The sequence below is a fragment of the Bacillus rossius genome, chromosome 1 (genome assembly GCF_032445375.1).
Source record: "Bacillus rossius redtenbacheri isolate Brsri chromosome 1, Brsri_v3, whole genome shotgun sequence".
NCBI lineage: Eukaryota > Metazoa > Arthropoda > Insecta > Phasmatodea > Bacillidae > Bacillus > Bacillus rossius.
This window is the reverse complement of record NC_086330.1, coordinates 230,281,525-230,299,969: the sequence shown is the minus strand read 5'-3', so window position 1 is coordinate 230,299,969 and position 18,445 is coordinate 230,281,525. Positions and strand designations below refer to the sequence as shown.

Sequence of the window (18,445 nt, the reverse complement as noted above, 5' to 3'; positions counted from 1 at the left end):
TTTTCATTTTGAAATCTGTAATTTGAGGGCGTACGGTGTTATGGAGAAATTATCGGAGCGAATTAGTGGGCACCACCACGTGAGTGGGCACGTGGACCCGGCGAGAGACTCTAACCCAGGGCGTTACGTGGCCCGTGTGCGGCGAGATACTTGGCCCTCTGGATATTGAACGCGCCGTTCTCGACCCTACCTAAGCCCGCTCTCAGCGTCGGGCACGCTTCTAACACGCAGTGGGTTCTCAGGGCGTCCCACACGCCGCCGACCAGGTTGGGGTCCCACGTGGTCCCCCGAACACAAAGACACGTAACACAGTTAATTAGTTTATTGTACTCACGATTTATTTCCGTACTAGTTCCTTCACTGGTACAACTGATAAAATGCCCGGGGCACGAATCGGCTTTTAAGTGAGGAGGCGAGCCGCGCACGTGGTCGCCTCAAGGCAGCGACACGACCGCCCTCGGCTGGCGGGTGAGATAGACTGGGCTGAGATCATGGTTTGCAGGTGGCAACATGGCGCCCTTCGCGCCGAACACAATGACCGTTACACACTCTGCGATTCCGTGCCCCGGCGAAAGTTAAGTAAATAGTAGATTACATTAATAATTATATAGAAATTACTGGTAATTTAAAATACTTTAATGTTTACGTAGTTATTAAGAATTATTCTAAAACATTTCTACCCTCGTCCAAGTCCGTGCCTGTTCGGGTCCGCCCGGGCAACGTCTATAGTTTTATATTTAATTGTAATATTTAAATTGGAGAAACACATGATTCAACTGCAACAAGACACTGGGGCAAAAGAATAAAAGAAAAAGGGTTACAATGTGAATTAATATATTTAGGGGTGCGGCGCACTGCAGCTAGGCGCCCTCTTGCCGGGCTGGAAACACACGCACACACGCACGCACGAGCGGGAGGTTTGAAATGAGACGGTGGTTGGGCGGTGTCATATCGGGCTCAAAGGGGCCGCAGGCCCGGACGACGTCAAATTGAATATCAAATTATTCACTAACACTGAATACGTATTAATTTGAATACTCGCAGGCCCCTAATGGATGGCAGGAAATGCCAAAACAAGTAACTTTTGCTAAGGAACATCGTCTGGAAACAAAACCTTGCAATTCGGCGGGTTCAGGGGACCACTCCACTGGCTGAGAAGGCGTGCGATTGCAGATCAGTGACATTTAGACGCTCCGCGGGAAGCAGGCGACAAGCAGAGTGCAGACTTTTAGAGTAGCAACAACTATTTGGTGAATGTGAATGAGAAGTCTGCTGTGCTATTGGTGTTTGTCAAATCTGTAATTGCTGCAAGGTACTAACAGTGTCTGAACCTTTTTTTCCCCCTTCCAGCTATTGCATTTTATTTTTCTACCTCGCGCGGCAAGATATTGTTTCTTGTTAATTCCGCCTATTAAAATTAGGATGCACTTTACAGTCATAACTACGAGACCTTCGAAGTTACGAGAGTTTTGAAATGCACCGTCAGTTTGACTACATAAATAGTAATCCTAAACTAATCTGGTTATTACGAGTGCTTCCCTGTTGGCTCTTTCATAACAAAGAGTGATTTAAATGGCATTTTCAAACAAGGAAAAATACCTTTAGTTGGAAGGGAAAAAAGGTTCACGCAGTAAACAAAGGCTGCAAAGAGAGAGGGCCGTGGCTATGCTGGCGCCGGGGCTGTGGACCATGACTCGCAGCTAGCTGTCGAGAAAGAATGAAGGATGTTGTTGGGTGGGGCTGTGGGGGTAGGAAGGGGTGTCTGGTGGTGAACAACACACTCCCTTTCTCTCTCTGTCTCTCTCTCTCTCTCTCTCTCTCTCTCTCTCTCTCGCTCGCTCGGCGGTTTCAAGAAGCCCTCCCCCTCCCATTGTGTTACTGGCTGCTTTATTAATGTCTCGCACGGTTTGGATTCCAATTTCATATTCCTGTACTAATTTCGCGGCAGTTTCTCCTTTTTTTAACCTGTCCACAACTTCTAACTTCTCTGCTATTGTCAGCACTTTACGTTTCCTTTTACCAGACATGATTACAAAAACAAATGTGCCTGGGAGAACTGATGTAAATAACTGCGTGAAAAATGCCTCTTCCAGCCGTCAGGAGTGTGGGAAGGTAAAAGAGGTAGAGTGACCTTTTTTTTTTTTTTTTTTTTAGCGTGGCGGGGCGCTGTGAAAAGAACGCTTGAAAAGAAAATGAAAGAGAGAGGGGGGGGGGGGGGGAGTTGAGCTGGAAGCAGCAGTCAAGGCATTCCTTTTTGGTATAAAGTGTGACAAATTGACGGGTGAAGGTGGCGGGGGATCGAGGGTCTGAAGGGTCAGGTAAATAGCTTTCTGACACAGCAGTAAAAAAAAAAAAAAAGCGCAGCGCAGCTACACCCCGTCATTTTTTTACAACATCATAAAAAAAAAATCAAGCACGGATAACCAGAAAACCGGATAATCCAGGCCCCGATAATCGAGAGTTTATTGTACTTAGTATTTAGCATATACTATTTTAAGGGGTCTGCTTAGTCAGGAGGGTATCTGGATTAGTGAGGCACTATGATAAGTGCGATGCTCGCTGGTGCTTCTAGCATGGTATTGCTTCTAAGTGCAAAGCTCTGAACTAGAGCGTAGTCTTCTCGTCTTGCATAGGGCAAATGCGAGATTTGAGTGGTAACCATAACATATGGCGGAGAAATGAAGATAATGGTGTAATGCAGGTCCCTTGAGTGCTTTCAAGAATTGGTATAAGCTATTTAATGCCTCAAAATTACTCTGAAAACAGGTGTTTTAGCCATTTACACTCTCCTAAAAATACAGTTAAGAAACAAAATATAAAAAATAAGAAACTCATAACTCATCCTACCTTCAGTGTATTTTTAAATAATTGTAGTAAACATACCTCGGATATTATGTTGAGCAGTTTTCAAATCGCGTGGTTTATTGTGAAGCTCTGCACATAGTTTGTGTGCCCAGATAGGCGGGACCCTTAACAAATTAACTGCATCAAATTAATAATGTGTGTGTGTTGGAGTGCCACATACATGTGGCATTGCTACGCTAATCAGGGAGGGACGTGCTGGGTGGCAGAGCCGGTGCGGCCCGCCAGGTTCCAGCAGCAGCTGCTGGCCTGGGTGGGGGGCCCCAGCGCTCTGCGCGACGTGTCTGTGTCGCGGCCGTCGTCACGCGTCCACTGGGGCGTGCCCGTGCCCGGGGACCACGGCCAGACCGTGTACGTGTGGCTGGATGCCCTCGTCAACTACCTCACCGCAGCCGGCTACCCCGGCGAGCCTCTTCCGGGACACTGGCCCCCCTCGCTGCATGTCATCGGCAAGGACATTCTCAAGTGAGCTGTTGTCCTCAGTCCTTGCTCCCGTCGTTATTTACAGCTATAGCACATTTCATAAATGAAGACCCCAAGTAACAAATCTGAACACTAAGGAGGAACACAAGGCCCACTGCATTTATTGAGCTCTGGGTTTTAATTTTGTATCACAGTTTTGAGAATAATATAAACTATGAACAAACTAAACCGCTACAATTTTGTATGTTAAAATAGAACACAGTTATAACATTTCAGTTCTAATATTTTTTTGCGTATAATATTTAATACTTTAACGTTTTTAACCAAACTTAAAATTGCACGAATATGTGTCTACAAGTTTACTATGGTGGTTGTGCGATTCCCGTGGTATTCATTTTTAAGTATTCAGTTGGTACATTTTAAAGTATTCAGGTATCACTTATGTATTTACTAGCAACAAAAAGCCAATTAGTTTAACAATGCAGCGTTTAATAAAAAACAATTTCATTTAATGTGTGAAAGACATGAAAAGCATTTTGCCACAAATGACATACTCTAAGCAGCACCCAACTGTATTTGTATTAGGAGACTGTATAAAAGGGGACAAATGTTTTAATGTTCCAGGAATAAATAAATAATGAATATTTTCCTGCAGTATGATATTCCTAAAGGTTTGTCGTATTATTTATGTGATTTCCTTGGTGGCTGTGATCACCAGTGTGCAGTGCTCATGGGTTCGATCCCAACACCCCAGTTTCACTAAGATGTACGTGGAATAAGTAAGTACCCAAGTGGGCCTGAAGTCTTGGACGTATCATCACCTCAAGCCTTTGTGCACAACAGTGTGACAGACTTTTATCAGATAAAATTCTTCAATATAATTTAGGCCCTGAAAATGTAGCTCTCACTTGATATTTTCCTGTTTATAACATTTATTTCTTGCCCTCTTAGAACTGTCATAACAAATACTATGTATGTTTTCAAATTAGATGATATCAGTGCTATTGGTTTTTTTTAATGATGTTTATTTATAGAAATGGATCACTATATTACTTACAAGACAATGAAATGTATTCTTATCCTTTTCACCCCTAACAAACAGTGCCACTTTAAATATAATAGAAGCTGTGTTTGTTAAACAAAATATTAATTTGTAAATACATATAAATTTCTGGATTAAATTTTTTGATAGCAAAAAATTAAAATTTTCAATTTACTATTTGTATGTCACAAAAAAGAATTTATAATTTAGAAAGGGTGTGAATCAATTTAGAAATACCTAATATAATTTTATTAAATTTTTTGTATTTGAATAAGAATAGTTAATAATTCATATTCCAATCAAATTTGAATACTAACACTTAGAAATAACAAATATTCAATTGCGTACGAATATTCGACATACACAGTGTACCTCTCGAGTTTGTCATATTCCAATGTTTACTGATGAGGTTAAGTCTTTCGTGTGATATAAATACCAGTTTTGTTGTTTGTTGCTTTAAAGGGTCTGCATAACAAAAACATAAATAATACTCAGCATTTTAAAAATGCAGCAAATATCCAAAGTTATTTTAGTACAGTCTTACAAAACAGTAACGGAAAAAACTGCATTAATTAATCAAAACTCGGACTGTTTTTGACATTTTAAATTTTGGAAATAAACTATTGTTTGTATTTTTTTTTTACCAGTAGTGGGGAAAAAATAAATTAATGTCACTAACCATGGGCTACATCAGGGTGGCCACCCACACAGGAAAATGGGGAAACCTTGAATTAGCTGGGAATCTTTTTGGTGCTGGAAAAACCCTGAGTAACCTGTGATTTTTAAAAGCCATTAGGAATTATTTATTTGTCTAGCTAGTTGAAAAGAGCTTAGTTGTATAACTGCTTGTCGTACCTATGAACTGCATCACTTATACCATTTTTGAATGCTGTTTATTGTTCTGCAGTGGATGTGAGGAATGCGACACTGTGAGTTGCCTGCGATTAGTCGGAGGGAGAGGAAGTTGTGGAAGTCAAAGCTCAATGTCTTTTCTTTCCTTTCTTCTCTCGTGTTTAATTTTTACTATTACACAGGCAGTAATAATAAACAGAAGTAACGTTTGAAAACTATTACCATGATTTGTCACGTGAATGACCGAAGGCTCTATTGCAGAATTAAAACAAAATATTATGTTTAATGTAGACTAAACTAGACTAACAGATGGTGCCATAATATTTTTATTTTTTTTTTGCTGTGCTTTATTAATAAAGTTTTTTTAAGGGTCCCCCTAAGAAAAAATTATTTAATTAAAATTTTGTTATTACAATTGCATAGTTTTGAAATATATATATATATATATATATATATATATATATAAGAGTTTGTCTTATACCATATATTTGTTCTACCGCCAGAATTAAACTGATTTTTAGTGAATGTTAAAAAGTAGACTGGACATGTAGGAAGGTATTTTACAACTCAAAATTCATATTGTGCAGAGTACTGTGATTGAAAGGTTCTCTATGAAGAATTTAAAGTAGGTAAGGAACATGTTTTATAATGCTCAACTTACAAAATTACTGGTGAGAATTTGAATTATTTGTGTTAATAAATATTATTTTAATATGTAACTGTTTTCATCCCTGGCAGCTTCTGAAGTAATTTTAGTTTTGCCTGTATTTGTCGTATTATTAATACCAGTGCTGAATTTTCATAAAATATGGCTCCTTATTGCTACTGTCATATTTTAAACACCGTACAATAGCTACTAAATTATGCTCAAGCAGTACATTTTTATCACAGAAGTAATATAGTCTTACAGGAATACTTTCTATTTTATTTAATATTTAAGGTAAATTAATTTGGTTTCAGCTCTGATGTAACCAACATTGTTAACTAAATTATATACATTTTTATTAATGCATATATTTTTATGAATTTTCTTAATAAAAATAACTTCAAACAAATCTGGAATTTGGTTTTGTCATCCTGAACATTCTTTTGAGATGGTCATTTTGAAAAAAAAAACATTTTCTCAATCTATCTACTATCATGTGACACACAGAAGCAGCTTACTTTATGCATGTATCTATGATTAAAAAAAAAGCGTCAAAAACAAAATAAATACTTGTAAATAATGATTCAGAATTCCAGAGGAAATAGGTAGATTATGTGTTCATAATATTACTGAAATAAAGTGTAGTTTACCTGGCTGTCATTAATAATGCGAATGCATGAATAACTAGGGTTTCAATATGTAAATATGAGCTCATTTAATCACTATTTTGCAAATAATGCATTAAAAATTTTTTTTAAGTTTTTCGTGAAATGTGTAAGATTTGGCTGTATTTTGCAGTTAGTGAAAATTTTCTAGCTCAGTATGTAGAGTAGCTTGATCTTAGAAATAAGGCAAATAAAAAAATAAAAAAAAGTCAAAGGTTGGGTAGGGTATTTGAACTGCATTAAAAAATAAGTTAAAATATTTTAATAAACTTTTTATGTTTAATTATTGTACCTATTTTAATCCAACCATTTAATTCAGATAATTTTTCCACAAACCACTACACTACATTTTTACCCTTTTATTTCTCTACCTATTTGCTAAATAATGTGAACAATATTCCTCCCTGGGATTACATTTCTTATTTTTATTAATATTCATATTCATATTTGAAGATAATTTGCTAAACGTATTTGATGCAAACTAAAAAAAAAAAAACAGATATACGCTCAGGCATAATCTGAATAAATAACATTCATATTTAGATGTTGAAGAATAAAGTTTCAATGATATAAGTGAAAATAATTAAATGTATGTTATACTTAATTAATTAACTTGCATTTCAATCTTAAATGTTATTTCAGTTTTATGGCAATCTACCATAAAATATTTTCCCTAAGTTTTATTTATATTTATTTATATAATATGTACATCACTAATATATAGAATAATATGTTTTAAGGTTTTGATAAGCAATACCGTATGTTAAGTAGTTATATTTTTAAGGAACACAGAGCACAGTAGAATAAAATGATTGATATCGTCCCGTTACCAACGAGAGGAGAGTGCAGCTAGAAATGTTCTCATGTTCGGAGAATGAGAACTGAGGGTGTGATGTTGCGTGCCGAAGGTTCCATGGCATATACTGGCCAGCGTTCCTGATATCGGCGGGGTTGGAGCCACCCCAAGCCATCCTCTGCCACTCCCACTGGACCGTGGATGGGGAGAAGATGTCCAAGTCTCGGGGCAACGTCATCAACCCACTGGGCTGTGCTGAGGTGTTCACGGCGAGTGGCCTGCGTTACTTCCTGCTGCGCGAAGGCACACCACACAGTGACGCCAGTAAGATGTTTCTTCAGTCCTCACCGTGTACTGAATTCACTTACACCTTTTTTGTGACTTGAGCTCAGTCAGTGGCATTGTTACTTACTAGATTTTAAGACTCACTTATTATTCAGGGTGTCGACAAATCTGGAAAACAGGGAAAACAGGGAAATAATGGGGATTTATTTTCTGGATAAGTCAGGGAAAAATCTCAAGGCACCTAATAATTATTTTACTAAAATGTACAAGTACAGTAAAATCTTTTTGTTGCGACCCCATTTATTGCGACCACCTCTATTACAACCCGATTTCGTGAAACCGTGAAAAAATTGCCGAAAATCCGAAGAAAATCGGACAGAAAATAAGTTTTTTGTGGTGAGTAGCGTGTTACTGCGTTTCTCTTGCCGAGTACTGTACTGCCGTAGGCAGCGCATATCTAAAAATAGATACGACTTCCTGTCGACCGCTGTCAGCGCTTGACAACCCCCATTCCACGTCCCTTTGCCGGCAGGGTGCAGATAAAGGTTTTTGTGGCCACGTGTTTACGTTTAGCTTTTTGGGAGTGTCTAGTGTGGTGCGCAGTTAAGACAAACCTACCTGCTGAATTTCTCTTGATTTTGATTATTATCGGCTGACAATGTTTGCTTGGTTTTTAAGGTCCGATTTGGTATATTTTCTGGCTTGAATTTGTGAACTATTGTTGATGACTTATGCAGGTTTTTTTTTCTTTCGTTTTTGTGTATTATGACTTAATAAATAAAATATCATTAAATATTAATTACTATTAATATCTGCTTCGTTTTAACAAGAGTAAAAATATATTAAAACTGTCAGCAAATTGATAAAAGCTTTGTGTGTCCGCAAAACAGGGCACAACACTGGCCCGTCAGTTGTTTTCATTCAAAACGTGGCTAAAGAACTTGCATGGATCAGGCTGAAAACATCCGGCAATACGTGTAGGTTATAAGGAATCTTGTTATGAATTGAGATGTTTTTCGAGTAGATATACACAGCGACCGACAGGATGCACGCCCGCCTCGACTTGTTTTAACTGCCGCAGCGATGTTTATTTTGACAGCTCAAGCAATTATCTTTTCCAGTGGGTTGACAGAAAAAGGTCGCTTCACCCAGCATAAAAAAAAAGGCTACGCCACTTATTCCACACGCAGGAAACACACTGGCTGCCGTCTTTCTCCCCCGCATTTATCTTTCTTCTAACATTCCACGTCTCGCCACACGCGCGAGCAATAACGAAGCGACCACGCATTGGGCCGTTTTATGCTTTGTTTGGTGACAGCAGCTTGATTTTATTCGGTATATTCCTTTTCATTGGACCCTTGCTATTAAAATACATTTATATTTAAGTTTGAAAGCTTGTAAATTCCTTGCCAGAGATGACTGAACTCTAACTTGGTGTGAAAAGTGACATATTTTGACATACCTACTTTTTTTTTGAGCGTGTTTGGTGAGGAGGGAGGGGTCCGAAAATATTTACAACGATCTTACCCCTCCCTCATAATAGCCAATTTTTACGGGAGAAGGTTTTTCAAAGGAGAGTGAAGTTGGGGTGTTATAAGAGAGGACACTAGATGGTTTGTGTGTCTGGGAGGGATGAGCTAGCCTTGAAGAATGTTACAGAGAGGAGCACGTCATGAAGCCGCTGCCACCAGCCAGCCGGGCGAGCTTCGTGTGCGCCCACTCGCGTTGCAGAACCTACAGCTGCCATATTTTTAAAGGAAATGTCCCATTATTTTTTTGTTATTCTTACATGAACATTATTGGAAGTATTAAAGCCGACACAAAAATATGCTGTGTGTTAAAATTAACAGATTTTAATGATCTTTCATTTCGTTTTTTTTTTTAAAATTTCTTTCTGATTTTCACATTTTGGTCAAAATGTCCAATTTTTTGACGGTTTCCGAGAATGTATTCGTAAAATCACTGCTTCGTTAAATCCGGGGTTCGTGACATCGGGGTTCTAGTGTATTTAACTACGGCAAGCAGGAAACGTACATGTAAACTAACCAGTAAAAATAAACTGTCATTTGAAATATTTTCTTCAGAGGTGGTCTGTAGGGTGACGGACTTGTCATATGAAGGTTGAAGTGGGTTTAAAGCAAAGCCGTCTAGCATTGTGAGTGACAGCATCCTGCCATTGTACGGCTGGTTTCTTAGCGAGTGGTTTGTTTGGTGAGGGGGGGGGGGGGGTGAAATCAACTTAAAATTTCGCTGAAAACATCTATTACGACCCTCTTCCTGGGAACCGCGAGGGGTTGTTTCAGAGAAGTTTGACTGTACTGCTTGCTTGCGCATCAGTATTTTCTGTTGATGTTTTTCTAGAACTTTCAACAAAATTAGTTGCGTAGTACCGTACTTTCTGGCAGGGTGTGCTAGTGATTAATTCTTTTGTTCTGTGCCAGAGGCAGTTTCTTGTTATGTTTTGGTAATGGATGCCAGTCGGATTTGTGTGTGTGTGTGTGTGTTACCCGTGTTCGACGCATGTGTTATTATTTCAAAGTATATTGAAGCACAGTGCGTTACAGGAAAGGGAATATCATTAGGCCTATTTACGAAGCAAGTTTATTTTGCAAACAACGTGACATTTGAAGAGGACCAATTTTTTTAGGCCGTACTGGTACACTATGGCGTGACGGATGTATATGTGCATTGTTTGGTTTCGCTGTTTGTGCAATGGAGGTTCTTCAATTACAGGTAAGTTCTTAAGTTAAAATTACGTTTAGTGTTTTATGTATATCAGATTGTGCATGTTACGACAGAGCTGGGAATGAATATAAAAAAAGTTGTGTACGCTCAATGCTTTTTTATTACGTTTTTGGCCAAAGTATAAACGGCCATCTACTTCTTTTAGTTTGCTGTAAATGTTTAATGTTTGGGCATTACTAAGACTTTTTTTTTGTGAACCTAAGTTCCTTAGTTTTTTACAGTTTCAATATAGAATAAATACTTTCTAAGCTCCGTACAAATGTTTCAAAGGTTTTGTTTTCAAACACAATAATGTTACAATGTTAAATGTATACAATCAAGTACATGCTTATGATTGGTTATGCACACTTACCAGTGACATTTCTTTTCAACTAATGTATAAACATTTTTTATTGCAGAAACATGGAATTAATTATGGAGTATTAAGAAGAAAAGAGGACTACCAGTAGTAAAAAAAGTTCTCAATGCACCAGTTCACGTGGATTTGACGAATACCGAATCCTCATTCTGCGTTATGCATCATATGCAATAAAAGCTTTAGTTTGAGCAACATGGGAACGAGAGCCATCACAAGCCATCTGAACAGTGTTAAGCACAAGAACCTTTTCTCCAGCAGTCAAACTTCAATGTGCCTTGAAGCAGTTTTACAGTTAAAGGTGAAAGATCCTGTAGTCTATCAGAGTGAATGTTTTTCCCAGTCTACATCTTCACCACAGACAGTAACTGTAGCGCAACCACTTACATCAGCTGCATCTTACTCACCCACACTGGCTGGACCAATGCAGCCAGCTTCATCTACTGCACAGGAAAGTCTTACCTCTACATCTAGAGGACTAAAGTTATATTTGTTGAATGATGATATAAAAGCTGAAACTGTCTGGACATTAGAGAGCATTGCTTCACATTCATCAATGAGGGCTGCTGCTAAAAATGTTGTAATTTTTAGCTACATGTTCCCGGATAGCCAGATTGCGGCAAAGATACAGTCACAGCGTGACAAGCTTGGATATTTGACTACATATGGCTTAGCGCCTTATTTTAAAGATATTTTACAAGGCACTGTTGATAGTTGTGAACACTTTGTTTTGGGCTTTGGTGAATCGCTGAACAAAGTGGCACAGAGGCAGCAAATGGACATCAATGTTCATTTCTGTAATTCTGCTACAGAAGAGGTGAGCACACGGTACATCACGTCTGCTTTCTTTGGTCATACTACTGCCAGTAATTTACTAAAAGGGTTTAGGGAAGCTATGTATCCTCTCAGTGAAAAAAAATATTTTTCAGTTGTCTATGGATTGCCCAAACGTGAATAACAAATTTTTGACTGATTTTAGGTTGAAACTTAAGAAGGATGATCCTACTGCTTCCGTCATCTTACAACTGGGCAGCTGTGGTCTTCATACAGTTCACGTAGCTTTTAAAAATGGCATTGAAGAGTCAGAGTGGGATATTGACAAGTTCCTTAGGAGTGCATACTACCTGTTCAACATGTCTCCTGTCAGATGAGCCATCTATACTCAGCATTCAGAGTCTGCAGTTTTTCCATTGAAATTCTTTTCTCTGCATTGGCTTGCTAATGCAAATGTAGCCCAGAAAACAGTCAGTATTTTGCCACATATGACTGCTTTTGTAAAAGGCGTAGAGTGTCAAAGGGAAAGCTCCAAAAAATGATAGTTTTAAAACTCTTTCTGCTGCTATTAAAGATCCCCTACTAGAAGCAAAGCTTTTGTCCTTCATAAACCTGGCAAAATCATTTTGAACCTTTTCTCACTGAATTCCAATCAGATCTACCTTTGGCCCATTTTTTGCACAGTGCCCTCATATCTGTTTTGAACAACCAAATGACAAGGTTTGTAAAAGAAGAGGTACTTAAAATAGCAAGTGGTCCTAAATCTATAGATGTAAAAGATACTAAGTGTCTAACATCATCATTTGAAAAAGTTTATATAGGGTTTGCATGTCGTGCTGCACTAAAGAAGTTGTTGAAATCTTTGAAAGACCTTTAGATTATGGAGTTCCGTCATGATTGTTGCAATGCATTGGCAAAAATGGTGTCAAAGTTGTTGGACGTAGTCCTTTAGCTTATCCACAGACAAAAGCAATAACATGCTTTGATCCTTCTGTTGCAACTGATCCCAAACTTCGAATATGGCGAATGACTTCTCTGCTTGACATTCTGACGGAAAAACTTTGGCTTCCTGGTTCAACAGCTGAAAATGTTCTTACAGAATTTCAGTGTATGTGTTCTCTTCCTTCTGTAACAGTATCTCTTAAGAAGTATACAAGAAGTACAGTGTGATTAAACTCATCTTGGAAGAGTGTTTTTCAAGAGAATTGTGGTAATCCATCTGTTCTAAGAGTGATGAAGATGATCATGATTCTGTCACATGGAAACTTCAACGTTGAACAGGGTTTTTCTGTAAATTCTGAATGTTTAATGATGAATCAGGAGACCTCATTGATTGCACGACGTATCGTCTATGATGCTGTCCTATCCTATGGTGAAGTGAAAGATGTCCTTATCAAATCCTTTACTCATGCGGCCAGAAATTCTCGAGCGAAGTATGCAGAAGTGAACTCTAAAGAGTCCAGTGATGGTTGTTTTTGTTTCAAAGAAAAAGAAAGGTGGCAGAAAAGGTATGCTAAAATTGAATCGATGAGATTAAAAAACAAAAGATTCCACATTTTGGTCAAAATTTACTGAAATAGCCATTTACATTCTGAAGGGTAGATACAGCCAGTGTGTTCATCTATTCCAACCTCTATGGTTGATGATATTGTAAGAAGGTTAGTGATGTTTTGTTTTCAAACATGTTAGTGGCTATGTTATTTTGTGCATAGAAACGTCGTTATAACGTCAGAATCAGAATGTAAAAGCCCTGCGAAGAAAAGAAGAGGAAGTGGAAATATTACACACAAAATGAAAGAGGCAAGGCGAAAAGGAGAAGAGTTTGTTACAACAACTGGCAGGTTATAATAGAACGAAATCAATGTGGACCTGATTGTGGATGGAAAAACCTGTGTACAACGATGTTTACAGATGATCAAAAACAGGCTCCCATTAACACACTTTATAGTGAAGACCAAAGAACGAACAAGATACTTATTTAATAGGTTTAATTGAATGTCACGATGTAAGCCGTCATCGACCTACAACTCCTGAATCCAGGCAGTTTACCAACAGCTTTATATATTTTGCTATGCAGGGATCAGATCGTGTACAAGTATGTCGTAAGGCATTTTTAAGCCTTCATCCATTTCGAGTAAAGCAGTTTTCCGGCTTACAAACCTCTTAGCCAAAGGAATTCAGCCAGTAGATATGCGTGGTAAACACGACCACCGAAACCGAAATTCGAAAGAGGCAATAATAAAACTTGACACCCACATTGAATCATACCCAAAAAAAAAAAGTCTCATTATAAGTCCACTCCGATTATATATTTGGAAGCAGGATTAACCTGCAAAAATATGTATAAAATGCTATTGGAAAATCATCCAGAACTGGAAAATGAGATAAAATGTGAATTTTTTTTTTAAACCACTACAAAGACAACTATGGGTATAGATTTGGAAAGCCACAAGTAGATGTGTGCTCAACTTGTGAGGATTAAAATACAAAAATTAAATCTGATTCTTTAAAAAAAAAAGGGAGTGCAAATTTTACAAAAAAATTCAAGAAGTGACAGAAATAGAACATATGTAGTAGGACTTGCATTCGATTTTATGCAAAACTTACCACTACCTTGCATACCCGTGCAGGAAATGTTTTACCTGCGATAGTTGTGGCATTTTGTATATTTTGTACATAGTCTAGGAGACCAGAAAGCAACATTCTATGCATATCACGAAGGTACAGCGAAAAAAGGTCCAGATGAGGTGTGCACCTTTTTACATGACTATATTGTCAACAAACTGTCTCCTGAAATCAAAGAGCTACATTTATTTAGTGACAGGTGTCCAGGGCAAAATCAGAATCACACACTAGTGAGGTTTTTAGTCTCTTACTATGACTGGACGGTTTCAAATTGTGCAGATGTATTTTCCTACTCGTGGTCACAGTTTCCTTCCTTGTGACCGTGATTTTGCAGTAAAAAAGAAAGTTGTTCGCCGTCTTGACAGGATTTATTCACCAAATCAATATAACGAACTGATACGTAAAGCCAAGCTGACACTACCTGCTTTTGAGTTAAAGCCTGTACAAACTCAGGAAATACTTAACTTCAAGGCATGGTGGCAAGTATTGTTCAAGAAAACTACGAAAGGTTTGCTAAGCAAACAAACCTTCCAAATAAGCAAATACAAACATTTTACGTGTACTGAAAAACTGAAGGGTTATGTCACTTGTCATGACTTCATTGATGGTCTTCTCAGTGACTACTTTAAACTGTACAAGGGTGGTGAGGTTACCTTCCCTTCTATCAGTGCGTACGACAATAAGGTCCCTATCAAAAAGAAAAAGCTAGAAGATCTTGCAAAAATTGTCCATTATGTTCCTGATGACTGCAAAGACTTCTACCAACAGGTGTTATTGTGGCCTACTTCTAATATAAACACGGACGGGGAAAGTGACTAATACCTATGTCACCAGTATTCTTGAGAGTTATACTTGCTATGTTATTTGTAAAATAATTTGAACAAAGTTTGTGTAATCTAAGGACCAGTAACATAATAGGTATGTTCACTATAGACCTCCTGTTATGAAACTTGAAAGTTTATCATCATTCTGTAATAACAAAGTTTGAGTAATCTAAGGACCAGTAACATAATCGTTATGTTCACTATAGACTTCCTGTTATAAAACTTGAGGACACTTTATCATGATTCTGTAATAATAATTTTTTTTCAATAAATTTATTCCAATGAGTTCAAAAAAGGAAAGATTCCAACATCTTTCCCTCTCTTTTCTACAGAGAATTTGAACAATATTTAAATGACCATATATTATCATTGTTCTTTTTGTAATTTGGATTAACTTTGTAATGGTATGTTTTTGTTTAAGACTACTTGTTTAAAAGATATACAGTTTTTTTTCGCATTTCCCAAAAGTTACTCTGCATGGAATCTTTTTACCTTCTTCATCTCACCGATTCAATTGCTGTGCAAGACTTGGAGAAAAAAAAAAGCAAAATTGATGGAAGATGCTGTAAAGGAAGCAAGTCGTTTGGAAGCTGAAATAGACACACTGAGGAATCAGTAATTTTTCTGCGTAGTGATGTGTTATTTCAGTGTGACCATATGTTTGTGTGTGGATTAGTACAGATGTTGGGGATTACATTTAAATGGTATTGTTTGTCTATATGCATAATATTTTATTGCTTACTATGCTTAAACTTATTGTGAAAGTTAAAACATTTGTATTGAATTGTAAGTACTTTGGCTAAGTTTACTTTGCCTTTAATTCAAGTTTTTCATTTTTTGCAAACATGTTACTATGCACCGAAAGTAATGTTCAGTTAAAAATATTAAGTTTTTTTGTTTCCATATATGTAGGTACTATTATGCAATCGCACACACATAAACACACACACTCTCCCACACCAAAACTAGGGAAACAAAATATAAAAAAATAATTTTCCAATTTACAAAAAGGTCAGAGAAAATCACAAATTGTGGCCTGGAAAACAGGGAAAAATTCTGGGAATTTTGTATAGCTGGTTTTGTAGACACCCTGTTATTACTTACTAGAGATTTGAAAATTAGGTGGGGCTTAAAATATTGATGACTGGCAATGATTACAGGAAAACTCATTAACATTTGTAATAATTATAAATATAGCAGGTTGTTTTTTAAAATGATTGTTCAGAATGGGGCTTTAAATGTTATTTAATAGATAAAAGGAAATAATCACAGGTGCACCACTGTTTAAGCATTTTATTTATTTCAGAAACCCTCTGAGCTCTTTATATTTCCTGGTTCAAATTCTCATTTAAGGTTGAAGCAACCAAATAAGTGTGAGGTCTAGTAGTAAGCCATTACACAAAACATGTTGGCAGCACCCAAAGGCTAGTAAAATATTAAAAAGAACTAATACACTATTATATCATTCACTGTTTACAAATGCACATGTAATTTTTATTAAAGTGCATTTTACACTTCTTCTTTTGGAGAAACCAAGGATCAAAAGCCACACATTCCCATTTTTAACGGCTGCCAGATTACTGTATTTTAGTTCAGCAATATTACAAGGACATTTTCTGCTAATATCCTCTGGAATCTGGACCCATTATTTACGTTTGTTTATTTGGTTTTTTAGTCACAATGTCTGTTTTATCATAGATACATACGGCAAGTATGCTGCTACTGTGGCCCAGAGTGGTAAATTGATTGTGACTATCGGGTTATATGCAACTATCGCAGTAACTTTTTAAAATTCCAATTGCTAAGGAGTGTCTGTTTTGTGGTGTTATTTATGGTTCTTGATGATTATTTATTTTTTCCCCACTACTGGTAAATGTGATGAAATGAATACAAATAATTTTTTGTTTTCAAGTTTCAAATGTCACAAAATGCTGTTTTTTGAATTGTATATGCAATTTTTCCGTTATGGTTTAGCGAGACAGTAGTGAAAAAATCTATGAATACTGGTTGCATGTTTAAAATATCACTTATTTTCATGTTTTTATTATAAAGTCCCATTAATGCATCAAAAAATGGTATTTATATTACAAATGACTTACCGTGTTTTCTCGCATAAACATCGCACATTTTATTCTAAAATCAAGTTTGAAAAGTAGGGGTGCAACGATTATGCGGAAAAAAAATTTTGTTAGGTAAAGTTATTCTTATTCATAAAAACAAAACCCGTTCATGGAAAGTACATTTATTTAAAAAAGGTGGAGTATACAAGAGCACGCCAAACAATCTATATTAATAATTCATTAAACAAAAACCTTTCTTCAATTTTAAATAGAAAAACCAAAACTCTAACGCGAACGCAAGCCACTTGAATCTGATGTGAACTAACGTGTCGTAGTACACACTTGCCACGAAAGAATGCGGGCTATCAAATGTAGTTAACTCGGCACCTGACAGAGAGCGCGTGTTGCATCCAATTGGCGAGATATCAATTTTCGACTACGTGCGCACACTTTATACGGGAAGCAACATAACCAAACACGAATGATGCGCTGGCTACATTTTTATAAGCGGTAAACCGCTGCAATGCAGACAATCAGATAAAGGAAATAACGTTTAAAAACGTCTGTATAAGAAAATTTACACGTCAGACAACTTCGTATTTTTCCGTTAATTAATTAAGTGATAATGACCGAATAAATATTAGATTTCTCCTTTAAAATACATTGTTTTATACGGAAAAGATACCTACACAAAGTGCTCGGCATCTACTAGGGGGACCGAAAACATCATGCGAGTTTACGCAAAAAGTTTTTTTATCCCAATTTTGACGGCCTAAAATATGGGTGCGACGATTATGCGCGTGCGATGATTATGCGATAAAAGAGGGTAAATTCAACAGTGAATGTTGGTATACGACAAGCTCGCGATGTGCCATGTCAAATATTTGTAAGCAAAAGAATATTCGTTATTTTAAAGCATTAGTATTGGAGGTTTAATTGAATACAAATAATAAACCATCAAAATTCAAAAATTTGAATACCGGTACTTGCATAAGGCCTAGTATTAAATGAAGCATATAGTGACAGGCATAAATTAAAATAATTTAATTATACATATACATGTGTCCTAGATAAATTGCTAAGTACAAGTACAAGATGAACCTGGTCACTGAAAGTGTAGAAGACAGGGTTGTTTCTTTTTAAGTAGGAAAAGATACATTTTATACAACAATTTTAAAGACAAGTAAAAAAAAAAAATGTAGTTTTATGTGACTTTTTATAAAGGAACTTTCTACAAATGAATGGCATATTAAAATAAAAAACTAAACAAAAAAATGTTTAGAAAATTAGTTAAAATGGCATTTATGTTTCAAATTAGCAAAAAATAGCATCATTAGCAATATTCTAATTTTTGGCCCCTAATTATAGGTAATCTTACAGTAGTTGTCAAATTATAATTCAAATAGTCTGATAATCGAAGTCACCCTACATTAGAGAGCATCTTTTATTTTTTATGGCATCTTAAACTTGCTAGATTCATCAGCGTGATGC

General features: G+C 36.8%; 1 protein-coding gene across 2 annotated transcripts in view; it reads left to right on the top strand.

Moving 5' to 3' along the window:
- Positions 1-18,445, top strand: part of LOC134527347 (methionine--tRNA ligase, mitochondrial) — a 91,286-nt gene that overhangs the window by 44,347 nt on the left and 28,494 nt on the right. For both annotated transcript variants that reach the window (XM_063359949.1, XM_063359948.1), the window contains 2 exons: positions 3,072-3,327; positions 7,399-7,610. In XM_063359949.1, coding sequence (XP_063216019.1) covers positions 3,072-3,327; positions 7,399-7,610 — 468 coding nt within the window. The remainder of the gene's footprint in view (positions 1-3,071; positions 3,328-7,398; positions 7,611-18,445) is intronic.